We start from the raw sequence: 22,533 nt of genomic DNA, 5'->3' as shown, positions 1-22,533 counted from the left end.
CATTTCGGCCGTGTTCCCGTAAAAATGGGCCGACGGGTTGGTCGGTAATCCCGTTGCTCTGAAATTTCTCAGCAGAAACATCGCGCCGGGGCTCGTCCTAACGAGGAAACGCACGTGCGCGACGAGGGGCCTCGCGAAAACGTGCCACGGCCGGTATTCGCTAAAGTATCCCAATAAAAAGGACCAGCCGCGTGGCTGGCTATATCGCAAAAATATCACGCTATAGCTCCGGCCGCAACTGCGATTCCAAGTTTGAAACTGTTCTGACGTTCAGAGGGACTCGGCGAGGCGCGGCGGCGGCAGTCGTGTTCTTAGAACGAGCCGCGCGGCCGAGGCAATAAACCGTGGACTTAAAGTTTCGTGTATGGTACGTTCTTACAACCGGGACACACATTACACACGTAGGCGAGCTCGTAATGCGGTAAAATGCTATGAGAATGCGGATTGCGAGGTAATAACCAACCGCCACTGTATGTGGAGTTCTGGCCTTGTCGCGCGAAAAATATATTCGCGGTTTCTCGCAGTTTCGGAAACTACCGCTGTGTATCGAGTACCAGAAATCTGCAGAAGCGGCAGTACAGGAAATCAGTTTGATCCGATAGCCAATATACCGACGATAGAGTTTCTATGTGATTCGCGAAGAAATGTTGATGTATCTCGTGAGCCTCTCTTCTTGTTGCAACGTGTGTGTGCACTAAATTAATTCTATTCTCTTTAGTACGTACAGGCGTGAACGATATTAAGTGGACACTGTTAAAAATCGCGTAACTTTTTTAAAATTAGTCGAAAGGACCTGAATTTTTTAAAGATGTTAGACCGATTAGTTTGCACGAGTAAACAAGAATTTGTTTAGATTGCAATTAGTAGGAATCGTACAAAATTTAAAATTTTCCAATGCATAAAAAGCCACGTAGAAATTATTTGTTTGTTTTCTAAACAAACTATAAAATCAGGTCGCGTTTGTTAAAATTATAAAAAAGTTATTCTGTTTTAAAGGGCGTTCGAGTACTTTCGCGAGCCACTGTAGCTCATTAAAATTTTGACCGATTTTGATAAAACTTTCAGTATGAATATAAGCTACCGACATCTACAAAGCGCATTTTTTATATTATCGTTACAGGCTCAGACAAAAAAAATTGAAAAAACATAATTTTTTAAATTTTGTACGATTCCTACCAATTGCAATCTAAACAAATTCTTGTTTACTCGTTCTCTGGCAAACTAATGGGTCTAGCATCTTTAAAAAATTCAGGTCCTTTGTACAAATTTTAAAAAGTTATGCGATTTTTAAGAGTGTCCACTTAATATTGTCCACAACTGTACGTATTATATGTAGGTGAGGCACGCTGATAGCAAACTTGTTGATAGGCCCCTCGTAGAAAAATTGATTGAAATGTAAAAACACGGTTAAATGTTGTACACGAAAAGGTAGAATTTCATTTCGATTTCGAAGGACGGAATAACATTCACGTGTAATAAATTTTGTATGAAATCCCTTTGAAAATTTAAAATCACGAGTGCGTGTCGACATTCTGCGACAAAGGATTAATTGAAAATCGCAAGATGCTTTTATATAATGAATAAATTCCATTTTCCAGCACCGTTGTCAGTATCTCTCTCTCTTTTGCTACTATAATTCATTTCCGTAACGATCAGTAATTTTCACTCGCGGAAGTTGTAACACGAGCATACTCTGTACAGTCGGCCACGAAAGTTTACATGCGCCTGCCATATTTCGAATACTTGAGACAAAGTAACTTATCACAGTTCAAACATTGAAAATTTTCTCGTGAATTGGAGTGTGCAAATATTTTTTGGATCCACTTGGAGGATCCACGTTTTACGACTTCTTAGAAAGCAGAATTAGTGATTTTGACGGGAACGAATTCCTCTGTCGGAACGAAGAGAGCAGGTTCGACGATGATTGCGGCGGCGAGCGAAAGATAGACGACGACGACGACGATGGAAGACGGTATCGCGGGCTGTCAATCTCCGACCGTAAACGTACAAGTTATCTCGTTAGACTCGGGGGCGAATATTCCTCTTCGATAACTAGAAAAGTCTTCTTTGAAACTCCGAGAGGCTGAATGGGCGGGGAGATTAAGGGCAGCTTTTTGTAAGGGGTAAACGTTCTAGCGATGGCGCGGCGACTAAACGAGTTGAAACGAATGCCTCCGCGTGTGTACGAACATTCGAAAAGATAGAAGAGACAGGGGGGTACACGGGTGGAGGATAAGGGGGCCTCGAAGGACGAAGAAAGCAAAAGGTAGAGAGGAGAGCCTGAAAGAGAAGCTGCCGGAGGAGGTGGAAGGCTAGTGTCTTTCGAGTAGACGGCGTGACTGTCGACCGGAACCCCGGGGGGTTGTAATTTCATCTCGCATTAGCTAGGGAAAGTCCCCGCGGGATACGATGAATGCGTCTCACGGTTCGCGGACTTCTCCGGGGCAAGGAAAGAGGAAAAAACAGCCTTTGAATGAACCTCGCGGCTTTCTCGGATTTCCATTGCGGACGAAAATGCGCGTCTCCGCCGAGAGAAAGATATGACGAAAAGGAGCCACTGTAAGTACCTGCGCTCACGCGCCTCCGCCGCTGGCTTTTGTCAATTTTCGTCGTTATTCCCGCGGGGTTGGCCCCTCCCTCGCGTTGCCTCGCGACCGGAAGAAACGGGACAGCCCCCCGAGAGGAACGAGAAAAGATAGAGACAGGGGAGAGAAACGTTGAATTGCACCGCGATGAGTCTTCGGAGACTCGTGCAGGTAAACGTCTCGAATCTGTCGAATCTTTTTACCAGGGCGCGGCGCGGCGCGCGACGGCGTTAGGTGATTCCTAGACGTTGCCGGAACAATTAGATCGACTCGGAATTCTGCTCGGTGAATTACGACGTCCTACTTGCCGTTCGATCGCGCTTCCCGGCGGCGTAATTGTTTGATCAACATGGAAGTCGACGGAATAGTTTCCTCTTTTATTAGAATCGTTTGCAACGCCGGTCGCTCTTCGACGCCGCTTTTTGGAGAGACGAACGACTCGGATTCATGCCGAGGTTGTATGCCAACCTTCCGACACTTTCGTGATAAGCAAATCATTCATACTACCGGTCCGGAAATGTCCAAATTCTCACGAACAATAATATATCTAGCCGTGATTAATGGAAAGAAATATTCTCCATGATGGAGATCAATCTTACAACTCGAAGCAAGTAAACCGCTACACGCAATCCGTTGCCCGCGCAACAATTATTCTTTAATTACTCGAGTATTGCACCGATGGTTAAAGTAGAGCTAACATTTAAAGTTAGCATTCACTAACTTTTACTAATATCACTAATTTACTTATACTAACACTTAAAGTAGGGCATTTTGGAAGAAAGGGAGAATATTAGCCAAAACAGTATTAAAACATTGTATGAATATTTACCAAACCGAATGATTAAAGTGGTTAGCTGCAAACGAGGTCCTACAAAATATTGAGCATTGATTTTTATCGATTAACACTGTTATATTGCAAGTTTTTCGTTAAGTGTGCTATCATTTTGTACCTCTGTATTTCGTTAGTAATTCTACTTCGTTCAATAAAAATATATCAGTTAATGAAGCTTCGTTTCGTTTCATTCACATATGTTAAGAAAGACACGCTAAAAATATGTGTGTAAAAGAACATCGAGCATTGCTCGATGGAGTAACGATACCCGGAAGGCACGAGTCATCGATTATTCGTATCTTCGAACATATCGAGTAACTATGTATAATTAATTTATAAACAGTGATGAGAGCCCGCGGCTACGCGTTGCAAAAAACCTTCTCGCGGGTTAGAGCTTTAATGAAATATGTTTCGGGGGTAGAATAGCAGCCAGAATATTTTACGACGGGCGATCATCTAATTTGAAACTTTTTCGAAGTGGGTCGATTAAACATAGTTTCTAGCACATGACGCGTTTTAAATTGAAATCAAACTCTGGAAAGTGTTGCGAGCACTGGAAATGTTTTTTTTTTTAGACATTAGAGATACTATAAACAAAAGCGTGGAGCGACCACAAAGATTACGGGGATATTTATTTATAGTCACTGGTGTCTAAAAAAATTATTTTCTCCTTTTTAGTGCATTTTAACATAAGCGTGGTTTTTAAAAAGCTTTTTTTATATATTCTTTTTATTTGATCACATACCAAAATTAACAGTTGTTTATCCAGCAGTCAAAATTAATTTACGGAATGATTGCATTGATTCGGTGTTGATTCCAGAGGAGCACTATTTGTTGAAATGTAAAAATAAAGCCAATTGCACCGTGCTATGAATACAATGTTCGATGATATTTGGAAAATCGCAGCGCCTTGTGGTGCCGCGCGAAAGCCCGTTTAACGTCGGATTTTGAATAGGTGAGAAGTACGCAGTAAAATCCGTGAAAACGTAGATATACCGGGAGAACGGTTCGCTTTTGATCCCCGTTTAGAAAACCGCGTGCCGAAGTGGCGCGGCGGGCTGTTCGCGGCTGTTCGAACGAGAGCGCGTGTATTATGCGAACACGCCAAGTAGACGCGCGAGGGCCCTAAAGCGAGGACTGTGAAAACGAAGTAAAAGGGAGATCGACGCGTAATTTTAGAAACGGCCGCAAATGCGCGAAGACGACGCGTACCCCGAGGGCGAAGATGGTTTAATAATATACACGAGTGTCCAACTGGCGCGAATGCGATAATAAACGGTTTGACGTATACGAGAGCGCGCGCTGATACGATATGGCATTCCTGAGCAACGCTCAGGACTTATTATCGCTGGAAATCTCTAACAGGAAACCGTACGGAGGGTTTCACTGTCTCGCAACCACCCTTCCGTACACTTCGAACATTACTCTATTGTTCTGAATTTTCTAGATATACAGTGCATTCGGAAAGTATTTCGACACGACATTTCCGATTCTCCGATTATAACAAAAAAGAAAAACAGTCATGGAATAACAAATATTTCATCGATTAAAATCGTATTTTGGTCGCAAATAAGGATTTCATAAGTAACCAAAGGTTTGTTCTCTTGTTGGTAAATGTTATCGTTGAGAGAAATTCATTTCGATCACTTTGTAACTAGACTGCGGATCTTTATGCAAAATAAAAAATGTTTGCATTACTTTTGTATTCTTCTTTTAATTATCCTATTAAGCTGAAACTAATGCGTTGATGTCCTTAAATATTTTTAAAATGTCCTCTACTTCAAGTTACAAATACCCATTTTTGTCATAAATGCATAAAATCCGCAGTCTACTTATAACAGTTGTCAATAGGAGAAATTTATTTCGATCGCTCGTAACAGTCATCGATGAAATCAATTTCTATGTTATTCCTGCTGCTCACAATCAAATGACATAATGCATCAAATGAGGACAAATAGATAATGTGCTATTTTTTGTGACCGCTTTAGCGAATAATTCGCTCGAGCCGAAAATGCGTGCGAGACTATGCGTGCACCTTCCATGCCAACCACTCCGTATTCCTTGCAGAGCTCATCTTCTCATCTCACCACGGTACGCGTGTAGAGAGCAAATAGAACTCCCATAAATCTTCGACAGATGTTTAAATAAAAACTGTGCCGAGTATCGAGTGCAAGTATCATGTTATAATCCACGCGTTGCATTCGCGTGGTTATGATTGAATAAATTTTCGTTGGTTATTGTGTGTCGAATCATTAGCTGTTGTTACAATATCGTGGTGTATTGTTCATCGGCTGATCGCCAACTGCCTGAACAGCAGCTAATGTACACATCAATTGTACACGTTTCAACAACTACTGCTGTCCTAGTTCCGTTTGTTGGAACACGGAAATGTAACTTGACGGCGAATTGTTCGTAGGAACATGCCAACTAATAATAATCATGCGACGAAGATGGGGATAAACTAGTTTTACAGAGAACGGAACATATCTAGTTAGGCGTTATTTTATTAGTGTGCAAGATTGTTTGAACGAGTTAAATTATTGTATCGATTGATATAACCTAGATCGGTTTCAAATACGTTCGTACATCAGTATCTTGACAACAAGCATGTCCGACGCACGTAACACACGTGTCAATATTCCTATTTATTATTCCTATTAATTAGGAATTCCCTATTAATTATCCCTTGTTCCTTATATTCAATCATTCAATAGTTCTGTTTTTAAAATTATTATAACATATTTACTTTACAGACGCGATTCAAATAAACCTTGAAAAAGATCCAAACTAGGATCGAAACGTTGATTTTGTTTGACAACTAGCAACATTGCTTTATAATTCGTAATAAAGATCTAACCGTTGCGCCGAAAGCATTTAGAAATTTAGTTAAATTATAATTGCGAATAGTGCAATATTGAATACACAGCATAATTTCAGTTGTTCCACTTTTGCGATATTTGCCGGGCGCACTTTGTTCGCGTAAAGAACTGTTTCTACGACAGAGGAACGGGCTATCATATTTCATTTGCGCACAGTAGAACGCCGATGAATCATGTTGCCATCGGTACAGAATAGTGATGGTGTGCAAATTGTAACATCAATCGATCAAACGAGAGTCGAGTTTACAAAAACGACAAAGTAGACTGCGAGACCATTCAAGAACAAAGTGTAACGAAACGTCGCTTGACGAATCAAATCAAATTAACATTCGATCACAAGCTTTGGCAGCAACGTCATATCCGAACCATCGAACGGTGGAGTTGATCAACATAATTGAAAAGATCAACACGACACTTTTGCCAAAGGTATTTTCACGAGCACACGATTAAATAAGGTTGCGAAAGATGCGCTCTCGGTGACAAACATTTGTGCACAGTGCTCGTGTACGATCCAAATACAATTTATTTGTTGTAATCGTTGTTATCAAACTGCGATTTTTATTCGCTTTTTACTCACTGCAGACTTTTTATTTGGCACGAGGATCCGCAGTCTAATTATCATTTTAGTAATGCTAATTTTATTCATTTCAACTGTAAAAGTATCGTCTGATTCGATATTAATCTGCAGAAAGTGTTCGAACTGTCTGCATTTTATCTGAAGCATGTGAAATATGACAGGGCATGTACATGTTCGTGGCTGACTGTGTAAAGTATGCTCGTATTACAACTTCAAGGAGCGAAAATTAGCGATCGCGCTGCAGAAATGGATTATAGGAGCAAGAGATAAAGAGATAAAGAGAGAGAGAGAGGGAGAACGGTGCTGGAAAATGGAATTTATTCATTAGATAAAAGCATCTTGCGATTTTCAATTAATCCTTTGTCGCAGAATGTCGAGGCGCACTCGTGATTTCAAATTTTCAACAGGATTTCGTACGAAATCTATAGAACGCGAACGTTATTTCGTCCTCTCAAGCCAAATTAAAATGATATTCTTCCGTGAACAATATATCTGAACGAATATTTCATATTTAGTTATTAACAAGTTCGCTATCAGCGTGTGTCTCACCCATGTACCTAATAAAGATAATAAAATTAATTTAGAGCACGTTGATATTCAAAATGATATCCGGCAAATATATTTGCCTTGCAATTTTATCAAATTGAAAAACAATTTCTTGAATAACGTTACGATTCTACTTCGAATAGACATGTGCAGCATAATAAAACGCGCATGATCGGCCGGAGACTAATTGCAAGAATAAATGATGGCGTTGCGTGGACGAAGGAAAAGCTCGGAAATACGCTCGCAGAAAACAACAGAGAATAAATTACGAAGATCAAAAGAACGCAACACACTTTTTACGCGTAAACAACGCTCGTCGGAAGAAAAGAGCGGTTCGTGACGAGCGGGTTTACCAAAGAGCACAGAACCCGCAAAGGCGTGGTTCACCTTTAATTATGGCAGTCGTATTAAAAGTGAAAAACGCATGATGTATCACGGGTAACCTTTCCCAATGACTATGATTATTCGCCTTAACCCCTTTCCCTACGATATCGTGTCAAACTCGTGACGAAGATTTTCAACAGAGTCTAAGAACTCTGTTGTCTGCGACTCCAAAATCTTTATTACAAGACACGAAAGCTAAATACAAATTTCTTTCCTCTTTAAATCATCTTATTAAACTGGAATTAATATGTTGATGTTCTTAAATTTTTCAGATACACTGCCTTAAATTGTACACAACAATTTTTGTCATAAATGCATAAAATCCGCGGTCTTTTCATGAATCTCCTTTAAACCGAGATGAAATTCTATTTTGGTATCGTTAAATTATTAGAAATATTCTTCCTTTTCAGGAAACTACGAACTACAAAGGAAATTCTAATCACCGAAACCGTAAGACAAAACGTAGGACCTAATTCGCTCGAATTTCGTCGCTCGTGAAAATTCTCCTCGAGACCGACTATAAAATAGCTGTACCGGCTAGGTATTCAAAGGTTGACTCATCGAACAGGAAAGTCCAACAAAGTCAAACCGCGCAACTTTCGATCGAGGAAACTCTTGTCTCGCTTTTCCACAACAGCGCCGCGTAAGGCGAGAGTTTTCACCGTGAGTAACGTGCGAGGGTGAATGAGCATTGATAAAGATGTCCGAAGAGTTAGACTACAGGACTCCGTGAAAAGAAGTCGATGTTTATCACCGAGGAAGAGAAGGAATGGGCCCTTAACACGATCGATGGGGTAACTGGGTAGGTAGTCAGAATAGCCGGGGTAAATCAGGGATATCCCGCAGCACGATAATAAAGGATTACGGAGTCTCTGCTGATTTAAAGGCTATCAGCTGTCATTTTCTCGCCGGGTCGAGAGCTTGGTCCGGGCCGGGCCCGACGTTCCGATTATCATTGATCCCGATAGCCGGTTCGCTCTCAGCGCACGCATCGCGAAGTTTCCGGCGAAGACGACGTGGATAAGTCGAGGGGCGGGAGGAACGTAGGGGGTGGGGGTCCATTGTGCAGCACGCGTACGCTTCAGTTAAGTCACTCCGGAAAGTTTGCAGGTGGATGAGAGAGAGAGCCCAAGACCCGTTAATGCGTCGTAAATCGTTTCTCTCGCTCGGCGCACAAGTCAACCGCGGAGATTACACTCGACCGAGGTAGTCAAAAGTGACTCTGTGCAGCTTAGTCAAGTATCCGGTCTTAACAATGTACAGCTTGAACGGCGGGGTGGTATCCGTGCCGTGAAAAGCTCCGGGCTTTTCGGTAGTTCCGTGCGCGTCAGCTCCGACAAGGGACATACACAGGCCGACGGTCGGGAATCGTCGAAAAACCGGGCTTGAAATCAAATGAGTTTGCTTAGGAGCAACAACGGAGAGTTTCGTGAGTGCAATCAAGCCGGTGAGAAGGATCTGGCCCGCCTCGGCAGAGCTGCTGGAAACGGGAATCCGCACCCGCAACGAACGACCCGTTCGTCCCCGCGATTTAAATTTCCGCCCTAAGGCAAACGAGCAGAACCCCGGCACCGAGAGAGGATCGTTCGTCGAACCCCCGGTGCCAGTGATGGGATAAGTGCGACGCAATAGCTTCTTAATTACCGAGAAACTCGTTAGATTCTGTCTGGTCGGTGAGATATTTCGCTTTTGTGAACGGCGAAGAGAGACGACGGAGTGGGAGAGAGAGAGAGAGAGAGAAAGCCCGCACCAGACCGATATCGAGCCACGACAAAGAGCACCGTTACGCGCGTACACCGTTCCAAAGAGAAATGAAATTGATTTGCATTTCCGAAGAATTCTGATTGCACCGTACCACCGCACCGATACGCAGGAACTCCCTTTGCCAATTTCAAGATTATTACCTGGGTCGGTGGAATTGCTTGCACACCGCTGTATCGTTCGACGATTTGACCTTGCCGCGGCTAACGAGAAATTAGACGAGGTCCTGCGAACAGCGACGAAGTCGCAGCCTTGTTAGCCGAAGCAGAGTGATGCATTTTCTGGGGAGATCGCGGGAACTGGTTATACAGTGCCCCCCCCCCCGATATTTCTATAAAGTCATCTTCTTTTTCATAGATATTTGAAAAATATCACCATTTTTGTTGATTTATCGTATCTGGTCTTGTGCCTTGTAGACACTCGGATAGAGGGACTGCGTACTCTAGACCGCTATTTTCTTTCCTGCGTGGTGCAGAACACAAGTGTGCGAAGTTTCTATAAGTCACTTAGTGTGTCTCTGTATTCCGAGCAGAGAACTACGGAAAACTGCGAATATTCTAAAAGTATTAATTTTAGAACTCACAGAAATCCTGTTTGTTATAATTTGATTCACGTGTATGAGAATGCCTCCGCTGAATTCGGACAGCGGAGGTATAAAGTCTGCGAAAAGAGGCTGAGCAAAAGGTCCTGTAGACCCTGGGGTGGAGTTTTAGTGGGTATGGCGGATGCATAAGGCCATATAATCCCCCAAATTCCACCTTGCCGGGGAGCCGAGTCCCACACTACCTTCTCATTTCCCCTCTGACCCTTAAAAAAGGGTTCCGAAAGGTGACACCGAACTTCAATTACAAATTAATTGGTCATCGCCAGCTAACCTTAAGAGGACCGCTATAACGGTCAAGAATTTTGCGTAATACGGTGGTCGTACGTGTTGTTGAAATTATATCGTAGTTGTACGTGTTTTCAATGAAATTATGGAAAGCTCTAACATAATTAATTTTAAAAGTGAAAAGTATATTGATCGAATTAAAATAAATGTTAAATCGCACAGAAATCGTGGCGAATACGTCTTCCGTTGTAGCAGAGAAATAATCGTATACACCAGTAAGCTGAACAGATCATGTGACGCTAGAGTACTTTCGAAGTGGGGATAGATATAGTTACAAAGCGAATAGAATTTGACACTCGTAAATACGTGGGTTCGCGTTGCATTTCCGTTGCACTCGAAACATCGTGAAGAAATAATACTTTCCATAGATGACAAGCAACTTTAAGCAAACATCACTTTCGCTAAATAAAATATATCGATTATCCGGTCAAAAAAATGACGAGGTTTGCGATGATACCACCGGAATTTCTTGGTCGTTCACCTTTCTCATTTATTGGATTGTTCACTGTGTATATATCTTTGAGCTTTTCCTAATAACAATTTACAAACAAAATTATTCACACATAAGCTAGTAAACTAATCCTTCTATCGTCTGAAAAGAAACTCAAGCTGTTGGGTCCAATTTTGAGAAAGTAATTCGGTTTTTCAGTGTGTACGAATACTTTGTGCACCGACTGTAATACTATTTCTTAGGGAGTTCGTTGTATTGTGAAATCGGTCATATGCGACTATCCAATAGTAACCACGCGAATGAAAACAATTTACAACTGCATAAACTCCCCAGTATCACGATTTCCCTGTCGAATCACTTTCTAAGAAACAACGACCACCAACCGAAGCCTTCGCCCTATCCAGAACGATGTCCTCCGCAGCCGACGAAAAGAATCATCGAAGGTAGAAACCATTCCCTGAATAATTAGCGAACATTCTGCCCGTCAGCACCCGCTTCAAAGCGAGCTCCGCGCGGCAGGTCGAATTCCTGGGGGTGGTTTTAGCGGAGAAACTCAAGTTACAGCTAGGAAAAGCGTCCGTATCCATTATGATTGGTAGTTCTACAAGCCGGGCAAAGTTCCGTCAAGATCGCAGTCGGGGGCAGCTGGCAGGGATCGCGATTCCGTTGTCAGCGGAGTTCCAACGACGAGCGCACAAAGCCGTTGGTTTCCAGCGTTGTAGGCAACGTGGCCGTGGCTCTTTAGCGCCGCTCGGTTTGCGAAGAAGACACGGTTTCTTTGCGTCTCGCGCGCCCGTTCCCCCTTTGTCTCTGTTTCACGCTCGAGGCGTACGAGAGAAGGATTCGCGCGCGACAGCGCAGGTAAACAACGCTGGACTCGCGGGACACACTTTATATCCGGCAACTCCATTCGCCGAGCCGAGAGAGTGGTTTTTTTTTCTCCCGGGCAACCAGCTGACCGAATCCGCGTCAACGACTTGTTGGCGAGGTGCCGGACAACGCGGCGAAGAAAAACGTTGCCGGGGGTCGGAGGGTGGAAAAAGAGTGAAAATGGAGAACGACAGTGTGTTTCGGCGGCGATATTTCATCCGGGCACGCGACGGGGGTCTGCCACGGTGCTGTCACTTTGCCATATTACTGGCGATTAACCGCTTCCCACGCGTTGACACGCGTGTCGACGAGAGACCGCGTACACCAACGCGTTCCGCCGCACGCTCTTGTAACAAGACGATCCTCCTCGACGACGACAGCTTACCTGATATCACGAGGAAAGCGAGAGCTGCTCTTAGCCACAGGTGGCGAGTCATCTTGAGCAGGAAATCGTTGCGTCCTGTGTCCGAGTGTGTCGTGTCTGTTGTAGTCTCGTTTCGTGTCACGGGTTTCTTCTGTCACACAATATCACACCACTTCCGACGACAAACCGTGTCTCTCCCCGCTAGTTGCGTGAACAGACTCGAAATCTTTGGCGACACATCGACGAGCACGACAACGACGACGACGTTTGGGGTAACCGATTCTCATCGATCCGACGGTACGATCATCATCGCGTCGAATCCAACCGCACTAGTATTTTATCCCTTGTTGTGTTTCCCGTCGAAGGGGGGAAGAACGTCACGTCACCGCACCGGGGTTACCAACGTCGAACGAAACGTCAAACTCTCCCCATAGAGAGCACGGTGCCAACTGATTGCTGCCGCTGGCTGGCTGGCTGGCTGACTGGCTGGCAGGCTGGCTGGCGGAGAGGGTGGCGACCGCGGCGATTCGAATTGCTGTGCAGCCGCGAGCACAGCCCAAGGGTAGAAAGAAAGAGAGACAGGGAAAGAGAGAGAAAGGGGTGTCCCGAGTTTAATTTTTCCTTTCACGTGGCCCGATCGGCGCGGATTTCTTTCTCGCGGGGACGGCGCTTCGTGGACGCGCGAAACCAAGAGCTAGGTACGATCGACGGGGGATCCGTGTGTCCCGGTCGTGTCCGCGGCAGAACGTTATCGATCACCGCGTGTGCCGGAGCAAACGCCACGAGCACCAGAAGAGATTTTAAGCACTGTTGACAGGATAATTGCACGTATATCTGCACTGGATTGCGACAGACGAGACTGAGCGTCGCCGCGCGAAGCTGTTCCGCCGCGAGCCACGCGTGCGCAGACCGCCCTTCGATCCCCACCACCAATCTTCGCCCGAACCAGCCGAAAGATCGTCCATCTCGCTCGCTCTTGTTACTCGAGCATCGCCACTCGCCCCCGCAGCACGCACACGATCAACGGGCCGCGCCGCGATCTTATTCCACACCTCCTTTCGGGGGCGAGACGAAGAAAACGGAGAGAGAGAGAGAGAGCCCCGTGTCTCCTCTAGATTCAATTTGCCGGGCGAAAGTTTTTGTTGAATAAGGTTTGTTACGTATCATCATTCAGTCGCATTAGAGCCATCGGCGAGAGAGAGACCCTAAGTTCCGAACAAGCGCGCGATTCCTCTTACCCAGAGACCTTACATTTCGAAACGCGTGCACGGACCGCTGCCCTCTGCTTCTGTCCACCATCCCGTTGAACGGTATACGCGGTAGACCGCAAACATACTGTATGTGGATGTCTCTCTGTCCGTGTCCTCTGCGTGTGTGCGCGTGTTGTCTCTCTGTGTGTCCATGACTGCGATATCTCTCGTCCACGGCTCGATCCTCTTGTGTCCGGTTAACATCGCTCGGCCTGTCTGTAGGCGCCAGGGTGTCGAACTGCGTAACAACATATGCTGACCTCTCGCTCGAAGGCACTTGGACAACACCGTTCCGAGTTCCGACCGCCGGGGTTGTAGGGCTGCGTTCGCCCGTCAACAGCTAGGAAATCTAAGAGCGCGATGAGTAACGGGCTCTCTCTCTCTCTCGAGAGAGAGAGAGGAGCTGTATTCTCGACGTCGTCGTGACCGTCGTTCTCGTCCCTGTCGCCGTCCTCGTCGTTGTCGTCGTCGTCTCTTTAACGATGACATTTATTCGCGATTTACGATCCGTAAAATTTACAGACGAGTAAACTAACCGGGCATGATAATCGCGACCACTGTGCCCCGTGATTGAAATCCATTGCGAGAGCTTTTTCGCGCGGACGATTTAGCGTATCATGCGGGTAATCCTCCTCTCTGCGGCAAATGAGTCCTGCCAGGGTCACCGATATACATATAAACATATACAGTAGCGGACAAAAGTTTAAGACCGCTCTATAAAGAAGACGATTACTTTTTTAATATTGTACTATATGCGATTTGAACTTTTTCTCGGAAGCTGGTGCAATTAGTTTACTACAGTACGTGAAGAGAAATTTTTTTCATAAATTGCAATTGATCGGAATTGTTGATGAAATGCTAAAAGTTCAGTTTTTAACTTTTTTTCTGTGGGCCCCTATATCGAAAATTTAAAAACTACGTTTTGCAGATCTGCGTCGATTGAACATATTCGGAAAATTTCATCAAATCGTTTGGAGATGGTAAAAATGGCAGATTTTCACGAATTATTGCCGCGATTATTTTTCTTCATGTTTTCTGCAGATTATCTTAGATTTCAATGATAATAAACTTTTTTCATTCATCATTTTTGTCGTAGAAAATTCTCGAATAACTGTTATTCTTGGTTCCTGGTTGCACGTATTATGTATAGGTTTTCCCGACAGTCCGTATCCGTTTTCGATTAATGCGCGCAAACGAAAATTCACAGTAATTGTTACGGAAAGCAAACGGACAATGAAGAGGACGCTTAGGAAACAATGAAACATTAGCGAACCGATAATCACACGTTGTTTGTACACGCTCGTTTCACCTAACATTATTAAACGTGCACATTGCGAAAGGAACTTTTTGGGTCGACCTAATATCGTGGATACCAGCTATAAGTTTGAACAGAACATATCCGTATACGTGTACCACAGAGCTAGAGTAAAATAAAACGTTAGAGTGTTTGACCAAGTCAATGCACAGTACTTGACAGGCAGTAATTGGAGAGAGCAATTTATGTTTGAATCCGGCGAAACGCAATCAACGTTGACCCCGTGAGTTTAATCTAACCCGTCCAGTCATATTTCTGCTCGCTTGTTTTTCGAGTCGTTCGATAAACGGGGCTATCGCATGTGGTTACAGTGTTAAAAACGATGGAATTCTATTGCTAACGCAAAAATAGTGTATCATGCAAAACTGCTTGTGGCGGTTATTGAATGTCAAAGGTCGACGGACGCAACAGATATTTCTGCTAATGGTTAGCAGAAAAGGTAATTACTGTTCAGACACGATAATCGGAGAACGATTCTTGTTCGTGCTAAGTAGAAGCGACAAGTAATCACCACGCACGCGGCAATCGATAGCGAGGTATATGAGCGCGAATGGCAAGTGACTATCAGACACGATAATCGGTGGACATTCGACAATAAATCAGGTACATGTTAAGTAGAAATGGCATCGAATGGTCAGACAAGACAGTCAACAGTGAATAGGAAGCTAAGCAGGTGTACGTGTTAAGTAGAAATGGCAACCAGCGACCAGACACGATAATCAATGGCTACCGGCGCGATGCGACGCGACGATTCGAGGGCATGTTAAGTGAAAATGGCATCAATGACCAGACACGACAGTCAATAGCCCCGGCGGACTGTGATTCTAGTGCATACGTGTTAAACAGAAATGGCAACCAGTGACCAGACACGCGACAATAACTGTTGCGGACATCAGTTTAACCCAACTGCATGTTAAGTAGAAATGGCAACCAATGATCTGACAATAAAGTCAACAGTGAATACGAAACGAGAGAAAACTAGCGGGAGGGGAACGGGGAAAGATGAACGCAATCTGAATGGTCAGGTTTCTTTCCCCGTTCCCTTCCCGCTAGTTTTTCTCTCTCGTGCTCCGCACTGTACAATTGATTCATGTTTCCTCTCAGACTTTTGTTCCCTCTGACGAGTACTATACGACGCAATGACAAAAAAATTTGACCTTGAAATTCAAGGTCGCGAGGTCAATTTTGCGGCAAGACTTTTTCAACATAATCTCCACCGCTCGAGAGATGGAGAATCACGCTAGAGTAGTCACGACATATATAATTTTGAGAAACATAATAATACATAATAATTAGTGTTTGATTATTCGCTTCTCTTTATTACTTTGATCGCGCGCTGCTATCGCAAATCCTCGCTGGCAGCCATCTCCGTAACACCGTTCGGCTTACTTTCAATCAGATTCCCGACATTAACTCGTCTGTATTATGTAAAGCAACCTCGAATTGAATCTAAGATTAATATTAGCTCGAACTTGCCGTTACTCTGGTTTTCATCAAGTAGGTGCGCTGAACGGCGAGAACGTCATACAATAAGTTAAATCAGGTAGACAAGGTGTATTCTCAAAATTAGGAACTTGTTGCAAATTAATTCAGTAATGCGATGCGCTAAGTAAATGTGATTATTAAGGTATTCGAAGCTCCTATTGTCTAGCTTCTTGCGGCAAGTTTGAAACCAGTATCTACGAAGCGTAGATAACAATTGTTACGAGTTATCGGAATGAACATTCGCCTGCTGCATCGGTGCGAAATTCTATTTTGAGCCTGTCTCATATTTACATAATTGCAGTTTTCACTACTTCTTCTATATTTGGATAAAACATTTCTGGCAACCATAACTATTATTTCAGCCGACTACGTACCAATGTAATACCGGTAGGCATTTTACATTTCGTCAGAAGTCCCTCGTCTAAAGTCAAATCGTTAGTTCCTCCACTTCCTATATCTCTTTTCTCGGAGAGTCTCTCAAAAGTGCCTTACCCGATGCTGCCAAAGGCTCGTCTGTGTACGCTTAATAAACGTCGAAGCCGTCTGCGGCGCGGTGAACCATTTTACGGTTGACAATGGCGCGCGGAGGCTCGCGACCGGGATTGTTAATCTTCGTTCGAACGACTGTAATTGAAAGTCAATTTTCGAGGGGAACCGAGTATGTCGCGCGGCGAGGTTTCTCTCATGCCGTTGGCCTGCGCCCGCGAACTGTTTTCACCGTCGAAAAGAGCACACGGCCTTTTTTTTCCACCGCGCCGCCTCTCCTCTTTATCTCCATCGTCGAGTAACCGTTTTTGCAAAAGCGCCGGCGGAGCATCGCGATAACTCGAGAAATTATCCGGGGCCCGTGCGAGAGCAAAGCTTTCCGAACGGCGTGTTTCAGATTCAACGGTGGATAAAGTGTCCATTCATTCTCGCGAAACCTGCTCCCGGAAAATACACACAGCCGGGGAGCGAGCGAGAGAGAGAGAGAGAGAGAGAAGGGAAAAAAAGATGGGCAAAGAAGGAAAAGCAGCCCAGTAGAGGAGGCACGACAAATATAGCCGCGATCGTCGAATAGCGATCCGTAGTTCCTTATCGGGGTGCGTTTCCTTTCGATATCTCGCAGAGAAGATCTCGATCTAGCTAGTTCGCGCCGAGTCGTGCCAACGGAAGGGAGGCGAAGCTGCGACGAATCCGTACCGCGTTTCCTGATTTTTATCGTCGGGCGCAATTTACGAGACAGAAAGAGAAAATGAGAAGGGGAAACGGGTAATTTCTATGGACGTACCTTTCGGACGTCTATACGTAAACGTCAGATAATCAAACGCTCCGCCGGCACCGGCTATCGAGGTTGAATGTACTTTAGGGACACCTTTCTGCTGAAATGGATTTGTCTTACTGATAACGCCGCGCGCGACGAACCGAGATTTCGCAGGGTACGTCGGAGCGTTGGTAATTTCCCGGGGAAACTGTCAGTCAATGGGTTCGGAGCCGGTGTTGGGCAAATTTTATTTGAAATAATAAATAAACATGTGATTTTAATTGCAAATAATAACCAAACTCTTTATTTAAATAATAGTAACTTAAATAATTCCGAAAGTGATCTGATTCATTAATTCTTATTTGCAAATAGAAGATTATTTATTATTTGGATTGAGGTGGAAATCAAATAAATAGTTTCTGGTCTTCTCTTTTTGGCGTGGGGCACACCGCCACTTTCCAACTTATTTCTTTCAGGCTCCACGGTGTGCCCCATCATATTTTTATTGAAATAAATTTATTTATTGCCCAACACTGTGGCCGGAGCTAACACGTGCCGACATGGTCTATACGAGAGAAATTAAACTCGCACGCAGGGACGAAAAGGTAGGGGGCACCCTATTGATTTCGCAGTTTTATCGGTTTTCTAAGAATTTCTTAAGAATTGTCGGTTACTTAAATTCTTCGAGATTTCCTCCCTGAAATAGAGGGAAACGTTCGTCAGTTCCCGATTGAATAACAAAAATAAGAATGGAATCGATTATGCAACGTGTACCGGAATGAATTAAAGAACTTCTTCTAGTTCTATAAATACCCGTTTGCATCTGGCAAAACGGAAATAGAAATGCCAACGAAGAAGGGATTAAACACGTTCGGTATCGTCCATTGAATGCACAGTGGAGCCGATATAAATCGTTTATGCCATTTTTCTCGGTTCAATTTCTCATTTGGCCGCACATAGCATAAGCTGCTCCTTTGAAATGTTATCGGCAAACATATATTCGTTCTGCGATTAGAAGAAAGATATCTCTCAGTAGAGGCTTTATGCGCCGCGGAACGTTCAATTGGACGTGTGGTTAATGAGTATGGAAATTCGCGCTGCTTCATGAGCTGAATAACTAGCAGCCAACCGGTAACGCTTATACATGTATATCGTACACACATATATATATAACATAACAACCGGCATCGTCGACGCTGGCACATTATAGTGAAAGAATTGCTATTGTTAAATATTATAACATGTGACAATAATTGCGCTTTCGAAAGCACGCGAGCCCATTCTATTAATTCAAAAAGTGAATGCCCGCGTGAACTGGAGAACGCTAGTGTCTCTTTAATATCTCCACCCCGTTAATTTAACTTTCATTATTTTTAGAGGGATCCTGCCTATGCTTCACCCTTTTCCTATTGATCCTTTTATTTCGATCGCTCGTAACAGTTATCGATGTGATCGAATTTGTTTTCACTTGTTCTTTTATTTTTCTTTGTGTTTGTAACAGTTAGGGTCGGCGGTTACGAGTGTGCCTATTTGCTTTCCCATTATATATGGGGAGAGGTACAAAGGTCTCCTGGAGGATTTCTTGCGAGAGCTTACGTTTCTCCTCTCTCCTTCTTCTTCTTTTTCCTGATCCCTGTTTCTGGGCCAGAGATTAACGAGTGTTTCGAGGTACATAGTATCAAGGGGTTGCCCTTCTTACTCTTTCTAGACACTCCGCGGCGGCAGCACGGCGTCAGCTACTGCGGCGCCGAACCGATAAAGTCGTTCAAAGATGCACATCCTATGCGGCGTTAACCAGTGTGCATGCGCCGGTTACATGCACATCGCGACCAGTATCAAAACTTTCATAATCCGTGCATCATTAACAGCTTAATAATACCAGTTCGTCGAAAATGTCGCGTATCCGTTAGTCATGAATCACGAAGTTTCGAACAACTATTATCTTGCTGCACGGTTGTTATTTCCCGAAATTTATTATTCATCCTCGAGGTTTTTACGTCGACGTTGAACTCTGTGTAAACTTTCTTTCACCAGCCTCGTCTTGCTTCAACCGTTTCAGCGGCGATCGAAAATCCGATGAAACGATTTTGACGTGACACTGAAACGTATAATTAGTTCGACGAATACCTTGCTTATTTATTATGAAATGATATCGATTTTGCAAACACATCGACTCGCGTAATATTATTACGTGAAGAATAAAATAACCACAACGTCGAATGCTTAACACGCAAATGCAGCGAGCATCAAAATATCAATTTAAATATTAAATATTTACTGTTGTTTTCTGCGTGGATTTTCGTAACACTTTTAATCCGTGTACGTTGTTTTTCCGACTACAGAATTAAAACCGGGCGGCCGCGGCTGCTGCTGCCTGTCCCAGCAATTATGAGTATAGCCTGCATCCAATTACATACCCGCTTAATTGTTTAAGCATCCAAAAATTCTGTAACGACAAACTTGATGAGGCTGAGAGAATTCTCTCTGCGCAGTCATTGTTACTGTTTTAACTGATCGTGTTTTATAATTACAGAAATTGCTTTCTCTTGTATCGCAGATATAATTATACTCGGCAGCGTACAACAGAGCTTTTTGCTGTAGCAAAACATCGTAATTAGTTTGCGCGAAAAGTTTCTTTCGCAATGCGCACGCTTAATGTTGTTAGGTAACACGAGCATAGGGGGAAAAAACATGCTAATATGTTTGATTCCACACACTTCAAATCAGAATAATCTTTGTACGAATGGACCAGACGACTTCAATTGCTCAATTCATCCGATTTTTCGACGATTTCATCATTTAATCAACGATTGACGATTAACTTCATCAATCGATTGAATCGATCGCCGATTTTTTCGACGATTTCTTTTTTCAATCGTATACATTAATCAGTCGATCATGATTAAAATTTTAATATTGATTAATGCCCAACTCTGTAATACAGAGAAATTGAAGTCGTAGTGGTCCATTCATATAAAAGTTGTTCTATGCCACTTATTTTTTTAAAAATCTAATCTGCATTTCCGTTGAATATTTGAATCGAAAATCGGACGAACTTTCGTGACAAGAAGATTGGTTAAAGTATTTTGTTCTCCGAATTTTTTGTCTTTATATTTTCTGTACATAGATTATCTTACATTTCAATAATAATCAAGTTTTGATTAATGGTTTTTATCGTAGTAAATTTTATCGATCATTTTCCCTAAATTCCAGGGGAGGTTCCGGAGCTTTAAAATTCTTTAAAATGATCTATCATCAAATTGCTCAACCGTTTAAATATTTTCGAAGCGCATTCGTTTTCTTCCGCGTATATTGAAGAGATCCACAGTTGAACATGATCTGGTTCCCTCGTGCAATTTAACATTCCACGGCGGTGCGCACTGAAATTCGATGAATCCCGACAAACACCGATGTAATAGCCTCGGTTTCGCAAGCGAAGACCCGCAAACCTGCGTTTTCATTTGCTTCTGGGAGTACGATGAAGAATAACGGGGGCCGGTTGCCGAGAGGAAGCGGATGAAATATCTGCACGCAGCATCGTCCGCGCGTTGGAAAACCGCATATTCACCGGGGACCCACCAATTGTCATCTTCGTAGGCTGCGAGAGCTTGGAAAGGTTTCGCGTAGCAAGAAAAAAAGAAAAAGAAAAGGATCGACCAGTTGTTGCACGAGTAAAATGGGAAAAAACCTAGTCAGAGGGTGGAGGGATAATTAGTGCTTTCGCGAAAACAGCCCTCGGATACTTGCCCGGGTAAGTGTTCAACGTCCACAAAACCCTCCACTTTACCTAATTGCGTCCTTAAATCATCAAGCCATTACGCAATTGCCATCTCTCACGGTCGGAAGATCAATGCCCCCTATACATATACGTAAGAAACAGCGGCAGCTCATAACCGGGATAACGAATCCCATCGTTCTGTAAGTTTACTCGAAATTGTCTCTTGTCTGCCGCCGGTAAACTCATTGTTAGGCGTCCATTGTAAGCGGCTCGAGCGGCCACGTCCATCCTCCTGACCCCTCCCTCCTCCTGACACCCACTTTTCACCTACACCCTCCCTCCAACGAGTTCCCCCACACCCCCTCTCGCTCGAACGAACTGTGCAAACTTTCGCGTTTCCTTCGCAGAGGTAGACATAGGGGACACACAATCTTCTCGGACTGTAAACACGGCCACCAAGCTGCTGGTTCCGCTGCTAGTAAATAGGTTCTTCAAGCGCATAATATCACCTGGAAAGTCGATCGAGTTACGACGCTGAAGTGATACCCCACCGTTGGATCGAGAAGTTCGGCAAATTTCACCGGTATTGTGTGTATCGGGACTAAATGGGAACTTGGCAGATTCTATTCAGCCGTTGGACAAACACGTTTGCGCGGCGGGCGGCCGCCTGCGGAGCCGAAAGAGGAACGAGGAATTTTATCGCGTGATCTAGCTACGACGAACCAGGAACAAGGAAAAAATGTTTCGATGGAAATTCTTCGCGCGAGAAACACCGATGGAACGCGAGCCCACCGATATGTACCTGCGATTCCGATAGCTTCGCGAACAAATCTGCGAAACCTAGAGCTGAGTCCAACTCGGGGCCCCCACAACCCCCTAAGATTACGACAAGGCGTTCGAAGATCTTTGAACGTATAAAGACAAGTTTCAGAGGCATATTCTTATCAGAAAAATCAACGATAATTTCCAATCGAATCGACGAGTGCGGCGACGATCATATTCGTTCTTGGTTCGCCGGATCTCCAGCAGTGGAATTAGTTGGAGGCGGTGGAATGAATAGAAAGACGAGTTGAAACTGAGTAGGACACAGGGCAAAAGAAAAGAATCGAAAGAGGAAATAATGAGATAGAGATGGAGGGGATAGAAACTGTGAGTGTGAGGAAGAGAGTGAGAGGGGGGGATATAGAGCGATAGTGGAAAAGAAAGAGAGGGAAGTTGAAATAAAGCCGAACGGAGAAAGAGGAGAGAGGAGGGTCGTTTGAAGCAGTTTTTTCCACATGTACGTGGGTACAGGGCAGCAACACGTCGCTCGTTGTGTGCTGGGAATACCGACCCTTACACGATTAATCACTGCCACGTAGCCCTGCTCCCTCTGCAGAAAGAA

General features: G+C 44.0%; 1 protein-coding gene across 1 annotated transcript in view; it reads right to left on the bottom strand.

Annotated features, from left to right (window-relative positions):
- LOC143218485 (uncharacterized) overlaps positions 1-13,192 on the bottom strand; it is a 190,764-nt gene extending 177,572 nt beyond the window's left edge. Inside the window, exon 1 of the mRNA XM_076443685.1 lies at positions 12,160-13,192. Within this exon, the coding sequence (XP_076299800.1) occupies positions 12,160-12,211 (52 nt within the window). The 5' untranslated portion in view covers positions 12,212-13,192. The remainder of the gene's footprint in view (positions 1-12,159) is intronic.
- Positions 13,193-22,533: the final 9,341 nt, after the last annotated feature.

The sequence above is a fragment of the Lasioglossum baleicum genome, chromosome 19 (assembly GCF_051020765.1).
Source record: "Lasioglossum baleicum chromosome 19, iyLasBale1, whole genome shotgun sequence".
Taxonomy (NCBI): Eukaryota; Metazoa; Arthropoda; class Insecta; order Hymenoptera; family Halictidae; genus Lasioglossum; species Lasioglossum baleicum.
This window is presented reverse-complemented; position numbering and strand designations above follow the sequence as displayed.